Source organism: Zalophus californianus, chromosome 8 (genome assembly GCF_009762305.2).
Source record: "Zalophus californianus isolate mZalCal1 chromosome 8, mZalCal1.pri.v2, whole genome shotgun sequence".
Lineage (NCBI taxonomy): Eukaryota > Metazoa > Chordata > Mammalia > Carnivora > Otariidae > Zalophus > Zalophus californianus.
Window position 1 is genome coordinate 16,705,148 of NC_045602.1, and position 18,636 is coordinate 16,723,783.

The 18,636-nt window shown below is 38.2% G+C and overlaps 1 protein-coding gene across 3 annotated transcripts in view; it reads right to left on the bottom strand.

Moving 5' to 3' along the window:
* LDAH (lipid droplet associated hydrolase) overlaps positions 1-18,636 on the bottom strand; it is a 109,028-nt gene that overhangs the window by 79,242 nt on the left and 11,150 nt on the right. For all 3 annotated transcript variants that reach the window (XR_003524691.1, XM_027622501.1, XM_027622500.1), the window contains exons 2-3: positions 14,506-14,661; positions 6,031-6,174 (exon numbers count right to left, since the gene is read on the bottom strand). Coding sequence is in view for 2 of the 3 variants with exons in the window: in XM_027622500.1 (XP_027478301.1) it covers positions 6,031-6,174; positions 14,506-14,661 (300 nt within the window). In the remaining variant the exon portion in view is untranslated. The remainder of the gene's footprint in view (positions 1-6,030; positions 6,175-14,505; positions 14,662-18,636) is intronic.

Below are 18,636 nucleotides of genomic sequence, written 5' to 3' on the forward strand. Positions count from 1 at the left end.
ATCTGCTACACATTCTGTTCACCTTCAGTCACGTTTCAATACAATGGCTGTTTAAATACATGTTTTTAATCAAGGACGCAAAATCTGTATATTCAGTTTCACCTCACTACTGCTCTTAAAATCTTTCACTGCTAGGTAATCAATATTTACTTGTCTTTCAAAGTATACCCTAGTCTTTAAGTGAAGTGTTAAAGACTCTCAAGTGAACTGCATTCAGAGACACACACACACAGACACACACAGACACACACGAGTGTGCATTAACACAGAGAAAAAGATACTATGAAAAAAGGCACTTTGAAGTATTTATACAAGCATTTGCCATGAGTTGCACTGTTTCTTCTACACCCCATTACCCTGTTCCCCTATGAACCACAGCAGGAAAAGGGTCACAGACCAGGTATAACTGGTGATCATGGAAGGGTCAATCTGAGAATTAGCTCACAGAGTAACTAAACCTAAAAACGGAGTCTCATTAGCACTTTGCATTAGTCACCTAAGATGACCCACCAACAGGACTAGAACACTGAACTAAACAATCAAAGTGCTGGCTTCTTGTCAAGGTTCTGCCACTCACTAGCAGGTGATTTAGCCCTGTTGGGCCTTACTTTCCTTCCTTGGAAAAATAAGGGTTCAAGGTAAGATTTGATGTGGATACTTTTAGCTCTACGATTCTATAATTTTTTTTCTTTCTTTAAAGTTTTCTTTTTTAATAGTGGAAACTTTCAAACATACATAAAAGTAGAGAGAACATATAATAGATCTGCATGTACCCATCTTCCACTTTCTATAATTTTTTTTTGCTTTATTGAAGTATGACTGACAAATAAAAATTGTATATACTTAGGTTGAACCACATAATTGTTTTTATGTGATGATTTAATATACGGATACACCGTGAAATGATTACCACAATCAAAATAACATATCCATCACCTCACATAATGTAGTGTAAGTGCCTGACGTTAAGGTTTTGATTGACTAGGCCTCCATTTCAAAAGACATCCATCTTGAATAAGCATATTACCACCTGTATGACACAACTGCTAGTAAAACAACCAGATAAGGAACTAGGCCACCCCACCCACAAACGTACCTTTCAGAAAGCCTTGGGTAATGACTGACTTCTTGTATGACCCACTTCTTCCTTCCCAAGCCCTAACTCTGGCTCTTATGCCTTACATTGGCCAGTAAAGAGTGGAAGTGCAAAACTGTAGGCACCCCACCCTCGGGCTCTAATAAAGGCAGGGCCCCAGGTCTGCTCCCCCTTCCATGTACCCTCAAGAAACTGTAGGTAATAAATCTTGTTCCTCAAAGTTCCCTCATGGTGTCTTCCTGAAGTGCATCCTGCAATCATAATTAGAACCACAAGACCTAGCCCAGCCATAAATAAGGGCCCCCATGGAGGAAATGTCTGTGGAGCTCCCTACCAGTGATGTGTACCAGGCAAGCACAGCAGGCACTCCTAACTGAGGCCACTGCCATCAGGAGGCTTGGGATGGAGGGAATAACCACCTTCTTTTTTTTTTGTGATGGTGAGAACATTAAGATATACTCTCTTAGCAAATTTCAATTATACAATATAGTATTATTAACTAAAATCATCATGTTGTACATTAGATCCCCAGAACTTATTCATCTTATAACTGGAAGTCTGTACCCTGTGACCAACATCTCCCCATTTCCCCATCCCTCAAATACTGGCAACTGCTCATAGAACTCTCTGATTTTATGAGTTTGACTTTTCTTCGATTCCCTATATAACTGAGATCATACAGTATTCGTCTTCCTGTGTCTGGCTTATTTCACTTGGCATAATATCCTCCAGGTTTATCCATGCTGTTGAAAATGGCAGGATTTCCTTCTTTCTTCATAGTTGAATAATATTGCATTGTGTGTGTGTGTGTGTGTGTGTGTGTGTGTGTGTGTGTGTGTGCGTATGTATACCACATTTTCTTTACCTATTCATCCATTAACAGACACTTAAGTTGTTTCCATATCTTGGAATTATCCACATACTGTGAAAAACGCTGCAATGAATATGGGTATATAGATATTTCTGAGATACTGATTTCATTTCCTTTAGATATAGATCCAGAAGTGGGACTGTTGGGTCATATGGGGGTTCTATTTTTAATTTTTGAGGAGCTCCCATATTGTTTTCTGTAATGGTTGTCCCAACAGTGCTGAGTTCCCTTTTCTCCACACCCTTGCCAATTTGTGTTATTTTTTGTCTTTTTGATAACAGTCATCTGAACAGGAGTGAAGTGAGTCTCACTGTAGTTTTGATTTGCATTTCTCTAATGATTAGTGAGGCTGAGCATCTTTTTCATATTTCTGCTGGCCATTGGTATGTTTTCTTTGGAAAAATTTGCCCATTTTTAAATCAGGCTATTAGTTTTTTTGCTATTGAGGCGTATGAGTTCCTTATACATTTTGGGTCAGATAGATGGTTTACAAATATTTTCTCTTATTCCACAGGTTGCCTTTTCATTTTGTTGATTGTTTCTTTTGCTTTGCAGAAGCTTTTTAGTTTAACACAGTCCCAATATTTATTTCTGCTTTTGTTACCTGTACTTTTGGTGTCATACTCAAGAAATCACTGTCAAGACCTTGACAGGAGCTTTTCCCCTATGTTTTCTTCTAGAAGTTTCATGATTTCCAGTCCTAAATTTAAGTATTGAATTAATTTTATGTGTATTTCTGTTTATTCTCTTACATGTGGATATCCAGTTTTCCTAACACCATTTATTGAAGATACTATCTCTTTCTCCATTGTGTATTCTTGGAGCCCCCGTCAAAGATTAATTGGCTCTATACATATGTGTTTATTTCTGGGCTCTCTATTCTGTTCCACTGGTTTGTTTTTATGCCAGTGCTATTACTGTTTTGATTATCAGCTTTGCAATATCGTTTGAAATCAGGAAGTGTGGTGCCTTCAGCTTTGTTCTTCTTTCTCAAGATTTATTGGCTATTTGGTGACTTTTATGATTCCACATGAGTTTTGGGATTTTTTTCTCTTTCTGTGAAAAATGCCACAATTGGAATTTTGGTGGGAATTCTTACAGGGATCGCTCTGAATCTATAGATCTGTAATTCTATATGGAAGATAATTAGGGCAGTAAACAAGGTAGTGAAGGTGGCAGTAGAACTCTGAGTGGCTGAAGTATGGAAACAAAGAAGGCTCACCAAGGACCTGAGCACTGACAGTGGAAACTGTGAGTAGAGGGTTTCCTGAGGAGGGTAATCTTACATGTGATGCCTTAAAGAGGAGGACACAGGAAGTCTGGCTGGTGACATTACCTAACCATAAACAATGTAAGTGCAACAGATGTGTTTTAAGTACAGGTGTCTTTTTCCCTAAGTGCTAGCAAAGAGGCATATTCGCAGCAGGTACTCAAAAATGACTAAATTTAGTGGAATTAGGGGGAAAAAAAGGAGACTGAATTCCATCCTCAAGAGCTGGTATCTGACGTTATCAATTTAAAGTTAACACAGGATTCTGGAACCAGACCTAAGATTTCAGGAAGCTGATCTATACTACTATATGTGAGAAGTAAGACAGAGGTCAAGAACTGGGGAGCTGTGGGGCACCTGGTGGCTCAGTCAGGTAAGTGTCCGACTCTTGATTTTGGGTCAGGTCATGATCTCATGGGTTGTGAGACTGAGCTGCAGGCATCAGCGCAGTGCATGGAGTACATGCAGCCTGTTTAATATTCTCTCTCACTTTCTGCCCTCCTTCCCCGCCACCCCCCAACTTGCTTGTGCTCTGGGAGCTCTCTTTCTCTCAAAAAAAAAAAAAGAATCACTGAGATGTTCACAGTGAGGTGACACACAAAGAGTTTGAGCTATGGCTTTAGGAGGGAAAAGAAAAGACAACCAAATTCCATACTAACTACAGAACTGAAGAGTACCTACCCTGTATGCATGATGGTGATTTTGTTTCCTAAATTCTGCAATAATTATATTGTGTCTTGACCATATGCTCCAATTAAGAGCCATAAATAGGATGTGGATAAAAATATGAATCATCTTTTAACTGTCACCCACTTCTTCAAATAAAGCAATTTTTATAAACTTAGCATACCTGCAGATGTTCATAAATGTGCAAAGAAATTCCACTTAGAAACTTCTTCTGTTACTCAATAGGGTCAAGGCTTCAAAAAGGACCAGTTTCTATAAACTGTCAGGAAATACTTTTGAGGATAGACCAAAGGCAACTACTAAACCTGAATAAATATTTAGTAAAAATGTTTCAAAAAGTAACTTGTATGTTTACTATTATTCAGGTGCAATGTTCACATGTATATGCTGACCTATACTTGTGATCAGATTTGGAATGTTGGTATATAGCATCCCTACTCAGGACTGTTACAGACTAAATGTTTGTGTCCCTTAAAATTCCTTTTTTTTTTTTTAAAGATTTTATTTATTTATTTGACACAGAGAGACACACAGAGACAGAGAGAGCACGCACACAGCAGGAGAGGGAGAAGCAGACTCCCCACTGAGCAGGGAACCTGACATGGGACTTGATCCCAGGAACCTGGGATCATGATCTGAGCTGAAGGCAGATGCTTAACCGACTGAGCCACCCAGGTACCGGTGTCCCTTAAAATTCTTATATTGAAGCCCTAACTGCCATGTGATGGTATTGAGAGATAGGGCCTTTGGGAGTTAATTAGGATTAAAGGTGGCCATAAGGGTGGAGCCCTCATGATGGGATTAGTGGCCTTGTAAGGAGAGATATCAGAGAGCTTCCTGGAGCACATGAAATCATTTTCTCTCCTCTGTCATATGAGGACACAAAGAGAAAGAGAGCACTTGCAAGCCAGGAGGGCTCTCCCCAAAACCTAACCATGCTGAAACCCTAATGTTGGGCCTGTAGCCTCCAGACTATGAGAAAATAAATTCCTGTTAATGAAGCTACCTAATCTACGGTTTCTGTTACAGCAATGATAAAAAGCAAAATCTAAATACCAAATTATTTTTAAATTCCAGTATTTTTTTAACAGGTTTTGTTTTAAAGAATGGTTTTAGATTTATAAAAAATTTGAAGAGATTAGCACAGAGAGTTCCTGTATCACCTGCTCTTTTCTCCCTCCTTCCCCACACAGTTTCCCCTATCATTAGATGCTCAGTAAGATGCGCATACCATAGGAGAAGCATACCAGAAAGAGGAGCAAACCAGAGCCACAGCCACCTCTCCCCCACCTCAGATTAACTAAGGGTCATGCTTGGGACAAACGGCCCTTAAATGGAATGCCTACGGAGAAGTGAAGTTATATTTTTCTTTTCTAGAAGAGTGAGAATGCTGAATTTTCATATGTTAGAAGCAGGTAATTTGCAGCTACCTGGTGCTACTTTCTCCATTTAAAGGCCTCCAGGAGTCTACCAATGGAGTCATGGCTCTCTCCCCAGCTCCAAGGTTCCTCTAGGTCTGGCCCTGCCCAGCACCAGCAGCACACCTACTGAATCTCTCCTGTTGCGCTATGTCTTCTGCCTGTTACACCTCTGCACTCCGCACAACCCCTGGATCCAAATTCTACTCAACTGTTGGGACCCATCTACTCCACAGTCTTTTCGAACCCATACCGTGTTCTTTCCCTTATTTCCCAAATATCCACATTATCAGCAGGCCAGAGTTTATCACTTCATCATTCTCTAAATGTTAGGGTAAGAGCCTCTTTAGAGTAAGGACCATGGCTTACAATATTTTTTCCTCCACCATTCCTCTTAGTACAGCCCTGGAAATATAGTGCTTGATCAATAAATATATAGCTGATTACTAGTTGGTCCACAGAGAAGGCAAGTTTTAGACAATTGTTTGATCTACTCAAATTTTTAGAGAAAACTACCTGCAGAAAATGAAAAGGACTTTAAAAATCCTAAAATTACCAAAACGTGGCAGCATGCGCCCAATGCCACAAGCAGAGGTTTCCAATGGTGTAACTCTTAACCTTAGCAGACTTTCTAGACACATGAATACCCACTCGCTGTAAAGGAAAAGAGATGTTAATAAAGACATACCGTCTGAGGTTATAAGAATCTTCTTGCCTTTGGGGACCAAAACATGTCCAGCATGACTGATAACCCAAACTGGAAAGCGTCGGTTTATTGAGGAGTACAAAGCCTTTGCAAATGGTACATAAAAGGCAGAAAAACCTGGATTACCTAAGAAAAGAAACACAGACCTTAGTTAACTAAAGCAATAAGCTCACATAAGATATGCAGAGTGGAAAAGAAGGATCCATTTGACCTCACGCTTTCTTCTACAAATCTACTAACATTTATATATACACTTCAATTTTAATATCCTTTATACCGTAAGTCTGGGAATGATCACTCAGAAAATTTCTGCTCCTGCTTTGTTCCCCAATGGTTTCAAGATAAATTCTTCCTCCCTATTCCTCAGCTTAATAAAGGAACCACCAATCCTAAACCCCAATACTCAAGTCCTAACACCAGGAGTCACTCTTGGTTTCTCCCTGTTTTTCACCTCCAATTCACCAATAAGTCCTGTCAACTTTGTTTCCAAAACAGATCTTACATCTTATGCATCTCATGTCTCTCCATCAGCATTACCACCTTGAGTTTCCTGCAGCAGCCTCCTCATGGGCCTTCTATCTACTCTTGTCCCCGGGGAGCCCATTCTGCAGGGTACCCAGAAAGATACCTTCAAACTTCAAATCAACTCATAGCAGTATCCTAATTTAAACACCTCTCAGAGGCTTCCCATGACCATCCTAGTAGTTCAAAGTCATTATAATCCTGTCTCTAAAGCCCTTCAAGATTTTACTGTGCTTAGTTAGCAAGCTGCATGAAAACAAATCAGTGTAAGAATCATTCACAAACAGTACTTTGAGGAGTTTACTGAGGTTTCCTCATCATTTATCACAAGTACTAATATTATAAGCAGATGTATAGTTTCACCTTTTGGGAAAAAGACCACCAACTAATACATATAGACTTTTCTTGTGTATATACAGAAGGTATTTTTGACATGGGTTTGCTATAGAGAAATAGAATGAATAATGACCTTTTAGAAGAAGAGTCAATCTGATACATTTTTAGGGGAAAAGACAGTGAAATGGGGCTTTCATCCTGCAATCATCATCTGTATAATGTTTTCACAGATACTGGTCCACTTCCATCAATATTAATTTGCCAATCAATTTATTATTTCTTCATGCTACTAGGTTTTCTCCTCTTTGCAATTACATGACATGGTTTTGCTGCACTGATTGAACCTCTGCCACCCTTGTCACATGACACTGATTTCTTCATTACCTGCATCTTTCAGTGTCCTAGACAGGCAAAGAAGCAAAGTGGTTAAGGGCATAAACTCTGGAGCCAGCCTGTGTGAGGTCGAATCCTGGCTTTGCTACTTACCAAGTGTGTGACCTTTGGCAAGTTACCTAACCTCTCTGGGTCTTAGCTTCTTTGTCCACAAGATGAGGATAATAATCAAGTACGTCACGTTAAGAACTAAGTGAATTAACGTATGTAAAGTACTTAAACACTGCCTGATACACAAGTGCTGCGTAAATGTTGGCTCTTCAGACTTGTCATGTCTAGCCATGACGGTAACAAACGGCCTATTCACTCATATTGCTATTTTGCTTCTGCTGCATTCTGACCTACTAACCCATGCTCCAAATTTCTTTGTTATTGTGCTCGTGTCATCTTTGTTAAATAGCACAGAAACTTCCTCGAACACAGTAATATGCCCCATGACTGACATGGGGCAGCTTGAGGAGGAGGAAGAGAGGAGGGGTGTATAGCACCAAGGCTGTAACATCTGTGGTGGATGTGGGTAGCACTGTTTCATGTTTTATATCTAAATCTTCAGTAAGTCTGGAATATTTCTGAGTGTAAAGTACAAAGTAGCAATCCAACTTCGTTCCAAGTGATTAGCCAAGTGTCCCGAGACCATTTATTATATAATCCATTCTTTCTGCATTGATTTGAAATGTCTTCTGAATTTAATACTGAATTTTTACATTAACTTGCTAATTCTCTTTTTTTATAAGATTTTATTTATTTATTTGACAGAGAGATAGCACAAGTAGGCAGAGTGGCAGGCAGAGGGAGAGGGAGAGGGAGAAGCAGGCTCTCCGCTGAGCAGGGAGCTGGACGTGGGGCTTGATCCCAGGACCCCAGGATCATGACTTGAGCCGAAGGCAGCCGCTTAACTGACTGAGCCACCCGGGCGCCCCCAGCTTGCTAATTCTGATTCCAAATAATTCTACTTATTTTCTCCTCTGCCAGTGCCATACTGTCTTGATTACTGTCTTGGGTATGTATGTATGTATGTATGTATTTATTTATTAATTTATGTATTAATTTATTTATTAATGTTTCAGTAACTGACAGGGCAAGTCCCTTCTCTTAATTTTTCCCAAATTTTCTAGCCTGGTCTCATAACCTTTAGAATTACTTTCACCAGCTTCAATTTTATCTTTTTGGAATTCTGACTGAAATTTCATCTCATTTATACATTAATTTAGAAAGATTTTATTTTTTTACATTACTGAGTATAATCTTTTAGGAATGCGTCATGTCTCATTCAAATGTTTTATGTCTCTCACAAAGTTTTACAGTAGTTTTCATAAGGCTAGAAAATAATAACAGTCCACATTTTATTTTATTTATTTGAGAGAGAGAGAGAAAGAGAGAGCAAGCAGGGGAGGGGCAGAGGGAGAAGGAGAGAGAGTCTGAAGCAGACTCTCCGCTGAGTGTGGATCCCAGTGCAGGGCTTGATCTCCTGACCTGAGATCATGACCTGAGCTGAAATCACAAGTTGGATGCTCAACCAACTGATCCACCCAGGTGCCCCTAGTCCACATTTTAAAGTGCTGTACATTATTACATGCCAGGCAGCATTTAAGTGTTTTGCACGTATTAACTCATTTAGTCCTCCCATGAGGTAGTACTATTCTTATTTCCATTGTATGGATGAGGAAACTGAGGCACAAGGAGGTTAAATAGCTTGCCCAAGATCACACAGATGATAAGGGCTCAATAAATATTTGATGGCTGGAAGAATATACAAAAGAAAACAGTAATAATGAATTTAAAAAAGAGCATAAATTACCTGGTTTAGGATCTTCTGCATACCGTTAGTTAATCTTACAAAAGGCCCACAAAGTAGCTGGCATTATCATTAGGGGTAATGCACAGGCAATCCCTTGCATGATACTTGGCACATAGTAAATGCTGAATAAATGGTAGCTATTATTGCTAACATTATTATTACATATTTATGTTTTTATTGAATAAATTTGACACGTGACGTTCTGTGGTTTAAGGTGTATAGCATGTTAAAACTGGTTTCAGAAGAATCCAGAGGTAACAACTACATGATTTAGATGCAATAATTATGATGAGTTACAATATGAAACTGAAGAGTACTAGCTAATGAACTGCTATAAAACAATGTTTTCTCCCTATCTCTGGGTTTTGATTCTTTCCCTTAATGACTACAAGATCTTAAGCTTTCTTGTTCACCATTTTATCATCATTAAGTAAATGATAATGTCAACTACTCCATTCTGATTTCATTCTAGTCAGGCTATAGCTTCTTTTGTATATTCTTTTAGTTATCAGTTATTTATTGACCACTTACTACATGGAAGTCACTGTGTCAGGCACAGGACAGATAAAGGTCTTTTTGTAATTCATAGTCTAGTAGGAAAATATATACACATAACTTAATAAGTAAATAAGATAACTCAAGAGTGTGCTAACTTCTATGAGGGAAATAAACAGCGTGTGGTAGAGAAGGGAAGAAATTAGGGTGGCCTGAGAAAAATGTTTGAGGAGGCGGCATTTAGCTACGACTGAAAAGATGAAAACAAATCAACCTTGTAAAAATGTGAGGTAGGAGACCAGGACAGGGGAAGAACAGGTGCAAAGGCCCTCAAGCAATGAAAAGCTTGGCTCCAGAAGAAACAGAAGAGTCCACAATGGCCAGTAAGTAACATGAAGATCCAACTCACAACTGAGATGGAAGTAGAAAACATAACGCACTATTTAAAGGTCATTGCATACTTCGCCATGTAAATATTATGGTTACATAAGTGTAACATATACACTTTATGAGCCAGGAACTTAATTTCTTGGTTAGGAAACCAAAAAAGATTGAAAAGGGTCTTGTTTATGCAACTAAAATCAGATACATACACACGCCTGCATGTATATTTGTATCTTCAGGTGTAGGGATGTTTGAAAACATTCCAATATAAAAATGCTAGTAAAACACTTTATCAAAGCATATCAAAATGTGTTATAAACACATACTTGACTGAACATATAGTCAAATGCCTGAGCGACATATAACGGGCTGCAGTGACCATCTCTAGACCCCAACTGTCAATAAACTCTAACCATTCAACACTGTAATTGCAGACTTATACCTTCCAGTTAATCTTGTAGGGGACAAAAACTGCCACATATAAAATTAATGTGGCACAGCATCTATACAGAAGGCTGTCAGGTGGACAGAACTTTGGGCTTACCTAAGGAGCCTTGTCCGTTCCATTTTCAATCACTATACTCCATACAAGATACATTACATGACTATTATACCCAGATGACCCCTTGAGAGTTATAATGACTCAATATGTTCTAGAGTGAGTTCTCAAATTGGCTTCCTTTGCTCATTTCCCTATTTAAAGAAAGTCCAAGGATACTGTTACTTAACAAAAACTCTAAAACATAGGTTCACTGGAAAAGATGAAATTAAAAGTTCCTCAATCTGTGGATTCTAATAAATCACTCCTCATTATCATTACCAACTTAAAAGTAATTACTTTTTCTAAGTACTAATTTTCCCCACAGTATAAATAGACTCAGCCCAAATATAAAATACAGTTCTGAATTCCAAAAACTAATGAGCAGCACCAGCCTACAGCTCCCATGAACTCCAAGAAAAAGGGCCAAGGGCAGCAATGAGAATAGAAGGGCAAACATGAAAGAACACTAAGAAACTAAAAAAAAAAAAAGAAAAAAAAAGAATACTAAGAAACTAAGTATCATCTGAAAATGTCAAAGCATTATAAAACAGCAACACCATAAAACAAATGTTTTAAGTTTCCCTTTCTCCACCAGGTGTTCACCGAATGCTCCCTCTATCTACCTCTTCATCGTATGTTAAACCTGGCCTTCCCCTAGCACGGACTCTTCCTTTCAAGCCTGTGTAGTAGAGCAGGCACTCTTCTCTAACACCTCTTATGCCTCAAGGAAAGCAAAGACTTCTGCAACACAGGATTCCCCTTACCGAGGGCACATGAGTGGGTGAATGAGCACCTCTGAGTGGGGAAGCACAGTGAGCAATCAGCTCCACTTACTAATCCATTTTACTGTAACAACCTCTCCGCCTCCATTTCCATCTATCAACTGTTTAGTCATTCTCACACATTTCCTCGAAAACCTTGATCCTTAAATGACAGTTTCACTTGCCGTTCCACGTCAGGAGATTTTAAATTCCAGGTGGATTCACTGAGCCAACATCTTTGTCTCATAACTCATTACCTTGATCAAATTCAAAGAACTTCAGGTACATTAAGCTTATACAATGAGCTACGTCCTAATCAGTGGTGTGCATATCACAATCCTCTGTTTTAACAAACAGAGGCTGCTCCATCCCCAGAGTTTCTGGTTCAGAAGGTCTACAATGGGGCCCCAGAACCTGCATATCTAGGGAGTTCTCGGATGATACTGCTGGTCCCGACCCCAACTTTAAGAATCACAGGCTTAGATTTTCTCATTACTCAGAAATGGTTAACATTCAAACCATTCTCACTCTGATAGGCCTTCTACTCTTTCAGATCTTACTCCCAATACACCCACTATTCCATCACAGTGCTGCTCAAAATTTCTCTACTTGGTTTTGGTTGATAATTCTTTTCATCCTACGTATCTGCTATTCTCAATGCTGATTACTTTCCTCAGGGCCCTTATCTACCCTCTGCCATACTTATTCTCAACAGATCACCTCAACTCTTAATTAGCAGAGAACAGGAGGCACGAACTACTTTACTCCCTCTGACATGCCTTCACGCTTCTCCACTTGAGTAATTAACTTCACCTCCTTCATGCTCGCCTCAGAAGAATATTCCATCTCCAGTCTAAGACAATGTTTCTACTTACTTTCTCAATTCTACGCTCTGCCCTGGCCTCAAATCTCTGCTCCATCAAATAGCATGTGTCATGTCTATAATTTCAAACTCTCCCTCGCTGCTAGCAAAGCATATGTATTTTTAATTTTAATAGATGTCAACAGACTGCTTTCCAAAAAGACTTTTACATCATGGCAGGAGACTGGAAGTTTTATTTCCAGAAGAGATTAAACGGGAGACTTTTTTTAAAAAAAGATTTTATTTATTTATTTGACACAGAGAGAGACAGCGAGAGAGGGAACACAAGCAGGGGGAGTGGGAGGAGGAGACGCAGGCTTCTCGCGGAGCAGGGAGCCCGATGCAGGGCTTGATCCCAGGACCCTGGGATCATGACCTGAGCCGAAGGCAGACACTTAATGACTGAGCCACCCAGGTGCCCCATGGAAGAGACGTTTTGGATCAGGAATCTTAGGCCAGCCGCAAACAGAAGCACTATACTGAGAAGGGGTTAGATCAATTGTTTACTAAACACTGAAACTCCCAACCTTCTTTCCCTTGTTCAGCCCTGAACATCAGCAAACAGGCTTCCACTCCTCAAACTGGATACTGGAAGATTCCTTCCTGGAAAAATTGAACGGCCCGAGAAACAGCTACAGATATGAAAGCTGGAAATTCTCCAGTGAAATGGATTACCCTAGCATGAGGATTCCTAGAGTGACCAGCCATCCTGTTTTGCCTAGGGCTGTTGTGGTTTTAGTACCAGAAATCATGTGTCCTGGAAAATCTCTCAGACTACGATGGTTGGTCACTCTAGGCGCAACTGTAGACAAGTCTCATCACTGAACACAAAGATTTCAATTAGCTGTTTATGTCTTCCTCTGAAAAATGAAAGGGTTACCAAACATTTGAGGAAAAACAAACACTAATGTAAACAAACGGTAAAAACTCTAACAATGCAAGAAGCCAGAGGAAATGATAATGTATGTACCCAGGAAACAAGAGACTATAAAAAAAGAAAAAACATAGCTTTTAGAATTGAAGTATATGAGTTTCTGGCATAAAAGGGTCCACTAAAGCTTACAGTGGATGAAAAAACATCCACAGCAAGGTACTAGAAAACAGCTAAGACGCCCTCTAAATTGTCAGGAAAAATGATCTGCAATCTAGAAGTCTAAAACATCTTCCGACATGATAGATCTTTAAAAGATTACTTCCCATGCACCTATTCTCAGGAAGTTACTAGGAGATGTGCTTAAGCAATAAACCAAGAAATAAGAAAATGTGGGATCCGGGAAATGTAATCTAACCCAGGAGGAAAGTGAAAAGAATCCCCAGGATGGCCTGTGCAGCAGACCCACAGGTCAGTCAGTCCAGACTGGAGCCAAAGAACAGAGTTCTGTGAAGGATATCTCCAAAGAAAGAAAAAAACAAAACCTGACTGATTACTCAAACCCAGTAAGAGGATTTTTTTTTCCCACTTCCTAGAGAATAATTTAAGGATAAATAGTGATTCAAAAACAGAAAAACTAAGCAAATAAGACAATCATTAACCCAGGGAGAACAAACAAGAAAAAATATACAAGAAAAGAAATGCGGTGCACCTGGGTGGCTCAGTCGGTTAAGCGTCTGCCTTGGGCTCAGGTCATGATCCCAGGGTCCTGGGATGGAGTCTTGTGTCAGACTCCCTGCTCCAGGGGAAGCCTGCTTCTCCCTCTCCTCCCTGCTCGTGCTCTCTATTGCTATCTCTGCCTCTCTCTCAAACAAATAAAATTGTTAAAAAAAAAAAAAAAGGAAATGCAATCATAATACCCCATTGACTTAGCTATATATGATACGATACATATTTACAGTTTCACTTTTAATCTTTCAGGCTGATATAAATATGTTCTAACTCACAATTTTAAAAGCACTTTGAATACCTACAATCAAGCATCTACCCATACCTAACATTCTATTGATAGTGATCCAGCAAAAGTCACAAATGACTCAGTTGCCAAATCTCAGGATAAATGTTTTACTAAACTTATAATCATCTTGGAATGAGACAGAAAATATTAAGAAAACTGTCAAAAATGTGATAGTTCTAATTATTCTAAATATTAAGGAATTTTAAATAGTGGATTGTAAAACTATATGTATAGTATACTTCCAATTATGATTTAAAATATATATAACAGACAACATAACATACATAATATAAATGCAGAGAAAAAAAACCAAAAAGCCCAGCCACTAAAGAACCAAGGGTGGTTGTTATCAATGGTTTGAGTAATTTTATTTCCTTCCACAGAGTTTTTTTATATTTATCAATTTCTCTTTAAAATCTGAAAAAGTTATTGTAAGTATCTGTAGATAGACTCCTCATCCAGATTTTTAAACTTACCTGTAATAATAAAAATAAGCAGCTTAGGCCTATTGGCTCTTGGCTCATTGAAGAGGTTAGTCCAGGGCCCACATTTTAGAACCTGGGTTTCAACTCCACAACATAAAATAAATTCCTCATGCACAGGAACTTCTTCCTTGATTTCCGAGTCCATTTCTAAATAAGAGGAGAAAAACAATATAGTGAGTTGCTAAGACGTAAAGCTTTGAGCCAAAGGCAATATTCAAGAATTTTTAAAAAGGCAACTTTCAATATACACAAGCAAATACAGAAGGTATAGGACTAGTCAACTATTCTGGATTATAGGATCACACACACACACACACACACACACACACACACACACACACACACAAAATTAAAACAAACCATAAGAGTAAGGAGAAACAGGGAGACATGTCTTCAGTGAAGTGAAAGACTAGACAGCAGTGTGAATCAGGATCCGATTAGCCAGGGATGCCGCCTAACATCCTACAGTGCTGAGGGCAGCACTCACAACAAAGAATTAACTAGCCCAAAAAGTCAATAGCACCAAGACTGAAAAAATGCCCGGCTCTAGTGCTAACGTGCCTGAAGAGTACAGCTTTCTCCAGCATCTGGCTGGCTGCTATGTGTTTCCTCTTTCTCTTGCTCTCTCTTCTGGCAGCAACAGCAACAATACGGCAAGAGTCCCAGATAGCACAGGTGTGTACCTCAGACCAGGTGGCTGCTCCCTGCACCCTCTCCTCAGCCCACAGGCACACTAAAGAACCAGCCACCTGACCACACAGTAGCCTGGAACTGCCTTGCCCAACAGAGCTCTGAATTGCTTAAGAGGGAAGCTTCTCCAACCGCCCATTCATAGCAGTACCCAAAGCAGTGCCCCAAACTCCTCTGACTGTGCTTAACAGCCTCAACTCACCTGGATGGATCCCAGAGTGGTTTACTGTGGCCCTTCCAACAGATGCGCCACCACTCCCGACCTCACACCTGCACCAGCTCCCTGATTCACTCTGTGCAACCTCTCACCAGTCTTGGTTCACCTGCTGACACAGTGACTGTGGACCAGCTTTGGTGCAGACAACCACCAAATTTCTCTACCATACACCTGCAACCACACCTTCTTCAATGAGATCTAAACCCACATTCTATGTTTGTCCTTTCTTGGGTACTCTCCCTCAGCCCTAGGCTATCTTTATACAGTTTTCTTTATATAATAATTTTAGAGTTTCTCTTTTTCCACAGCTTAATAATTCCTTAACTATTTAAGTTACTGTGTGGTTTCTGTCTCCTGAATGGATCTAGACTGACATATCTTTCGTCGTCTATCCAAATTTTTCTCTTCAAATCTTTGCCATCTTAGATGTAGCTCAAATTCTACTTCCTACTTGGAAGTCTCCCCTGAAAATCTCAAATAAAGGAAATCTCCTTTTCCTCTAAACTCATAGCACCTGTCGTTATCCTAAGTCAACAATAGTAAAGGTAGCCAGGTAAACTTTACCTAGTAATCTGTACACTTGTTATTCATGTCTCTCCCAGCACAACAGTCAATAAATCTACTGCAAGACTACCCATTCCTCCCCTGACACCCACCTTAAGGTAAACGTAATGGTAGTTAGGATGTAGTGACACCAGAGATTCCACATTGATGGTAATGGTGAGAATGGCCTTTGGGAAGCAATCTGGCAGAAGTGGGCAATATCCATAAGACATAAACTTTGACTCAGCAATTTTGGGGAAACAATTTTAAAAAGGGTATCTAAAATATTTTTCAAAGAATAAATGCACGGAATGCTATTTACAACACTGAAGAGCTGAAGAACTTCAATGTTCATTAATGGGAGAATGGTTACATAAAATACGATAATTCATTATACAGACACTAAAAATGATATATATGACTCAACATTCAGGGGGATGTTACAGTTCAATCTTCTGACCACTATTATATTCAATCAAAACTGCTCAGCTCTGCTAAATGGTGATAATTTATCCATCTGCTTTCTAACATTTCTAAAACCTCACTTCTCTAGTCAGATATTATGTTGCCTCTTTCATTTTCTTCATTATGCCCTTATTAATTTTACCATCATTTTACTGGATTTAGGAATAAGGAAGAAGTAAACATATTCCAATCTCCATGTGTGACCAAAAGTCTCTTAAATAAAACTACTTAGAAAATAAAAAAATTCTCACTCAAAAAGTGGGAACTCCTCTTCATTCAAAATAAATTGACTAATAAAAGTATCTCACATTTTAAGGACTGATTTTTAGTTTATTAATGTCACTGTAGTCCAATCTCTTAAACTGTCACAAAATACATTATATTTATAAAGGTCTTATGACATTTATAAAACATTGGAAACAATATTAGATTTAGCTGTTCTATACTGCCTTATAGTAGAATACCATCAGAGAAGACACTGGTAAACTGAATACTTGCACCAGAAGAGAATCTAAAGTTATTAACTATATTCAACTCACAAATACTTAAATTTGTAATTGTTTTCAAAACACAATATAAGAAGTACACATATGTGCAAAAACAGCAGCAGAAGCTGTTTTTAAATTCTGTGAATTTTTAGTTACTCTAGTAGCTAACATTAACATGCTGGCGATCTCTACGAATCTGGTCAATCTGGGAGTTGTCTTAAAGTAGAGGGTTTTTTCGTTTTGTTTTGTTTTAGTTTAAAATGTAGATTAAAATTAAGTTCAATCCCGTGTTAGCAAGGAAAGACTAGCTTGTGTTGAAACAACCTTCCATTGAGAACAATTTGAAAAGCCAGAGAAAATGTTGGAAAAAAAAAAATCTGTTAAAAAAAATCAGTAACCAATAAAAGAACCATTCAAGAATGTGTAATAAAAGAGGAAGTAGAGAATCTATTTAATATGAAAATGAGAAGAAAGCAGAGAATATAGAACAGTTATAACAAATAAATTTTGTTTTTTTTAAATTTTAAAATGGTAGTAAAATTTTATATTTAAACCCAAATATATCAGTAATAAATTAAATGTAAATAGACCAATTATGCCAATTGAAGGCAAAGAATCAGACTGGATAAAAATAAACAACTAACTGTATGCTACTTATAAATGATACACATTAAGAATAAAGAATAAAAGTGAAAGGTGGAAACAATATATCACGGAAATACTAATGAATGAAGAGGTGGTATAGTTATACTGAAATCAGATTTAAAAAGTAAACTTTAAAGTAAGAAGTACATGAGAGATAAATAGGAGCATTTCAAAAAGTCAATCCACCAGGAGACCATAACAATTTTCAATTAGCATGTACATGATATTTTAGCCTCCAGAGATAAATTAAAAACTGACAAATGTAAAAGGAGAAATAAAGACCACAATCATAATGGAAGATTCTGACATACCTCAGTATCTGATAGAATAAACAAAGAAAAAAGTCAATGAAAATATAGAAAATTTGAATAATTGTTTATATTAACATAATGAACATAACTGGCATGTGTAGAATTCTATACCAAATAATGGCAAAATGCACATCCTCTTCAAGTGACATGGAACATAAACTGACCATATACTGGGCCACACAGCAAGTCTCAACAAATTTCCAAAAAGTGAAATAATATATTCTCTAATCACAGTGGAATTAAGCTAAAAATAACAAAAATAGTAAGAAAATCCCCCAAATTTTGGAAATTAAGCAATAAACCTCCAAATAACTGATGAGTGGGGGAAGAATTCACAATGTAACTGAGAACTAAATAATAATGAAATAAATAATGAAAATAAGATATCAAAATGTATGGGATGCAGATAAAGGCATGACTGAAGAAAATTCAAAGTCTTAAAATGCTTTCTAAAATATTAGAAAAAAGGGCTGGAAATCAAAGATCAAACACATATCTTAAGGAGTTAGAAAAACTAAATGAACCCAAATAAAGAAAAATAGAAAAAAGTAATAAAGAATAGAAATTAATAGAATGGTGAAAAAGTTTACATTTGAGAGCATTAACAAAGCCTGAAGTCTAGCCTTTGAAAAGACCTATAAATAAAGACTCATCAAGAAAAGGGGCACAAATAACCAGTGAGACGTGAAAAAGTGATTATCACTCTAGGTTCTATGGACATTAAAAAGATAATGAAAGAATATCATGAAGAGCTTTATGCCAA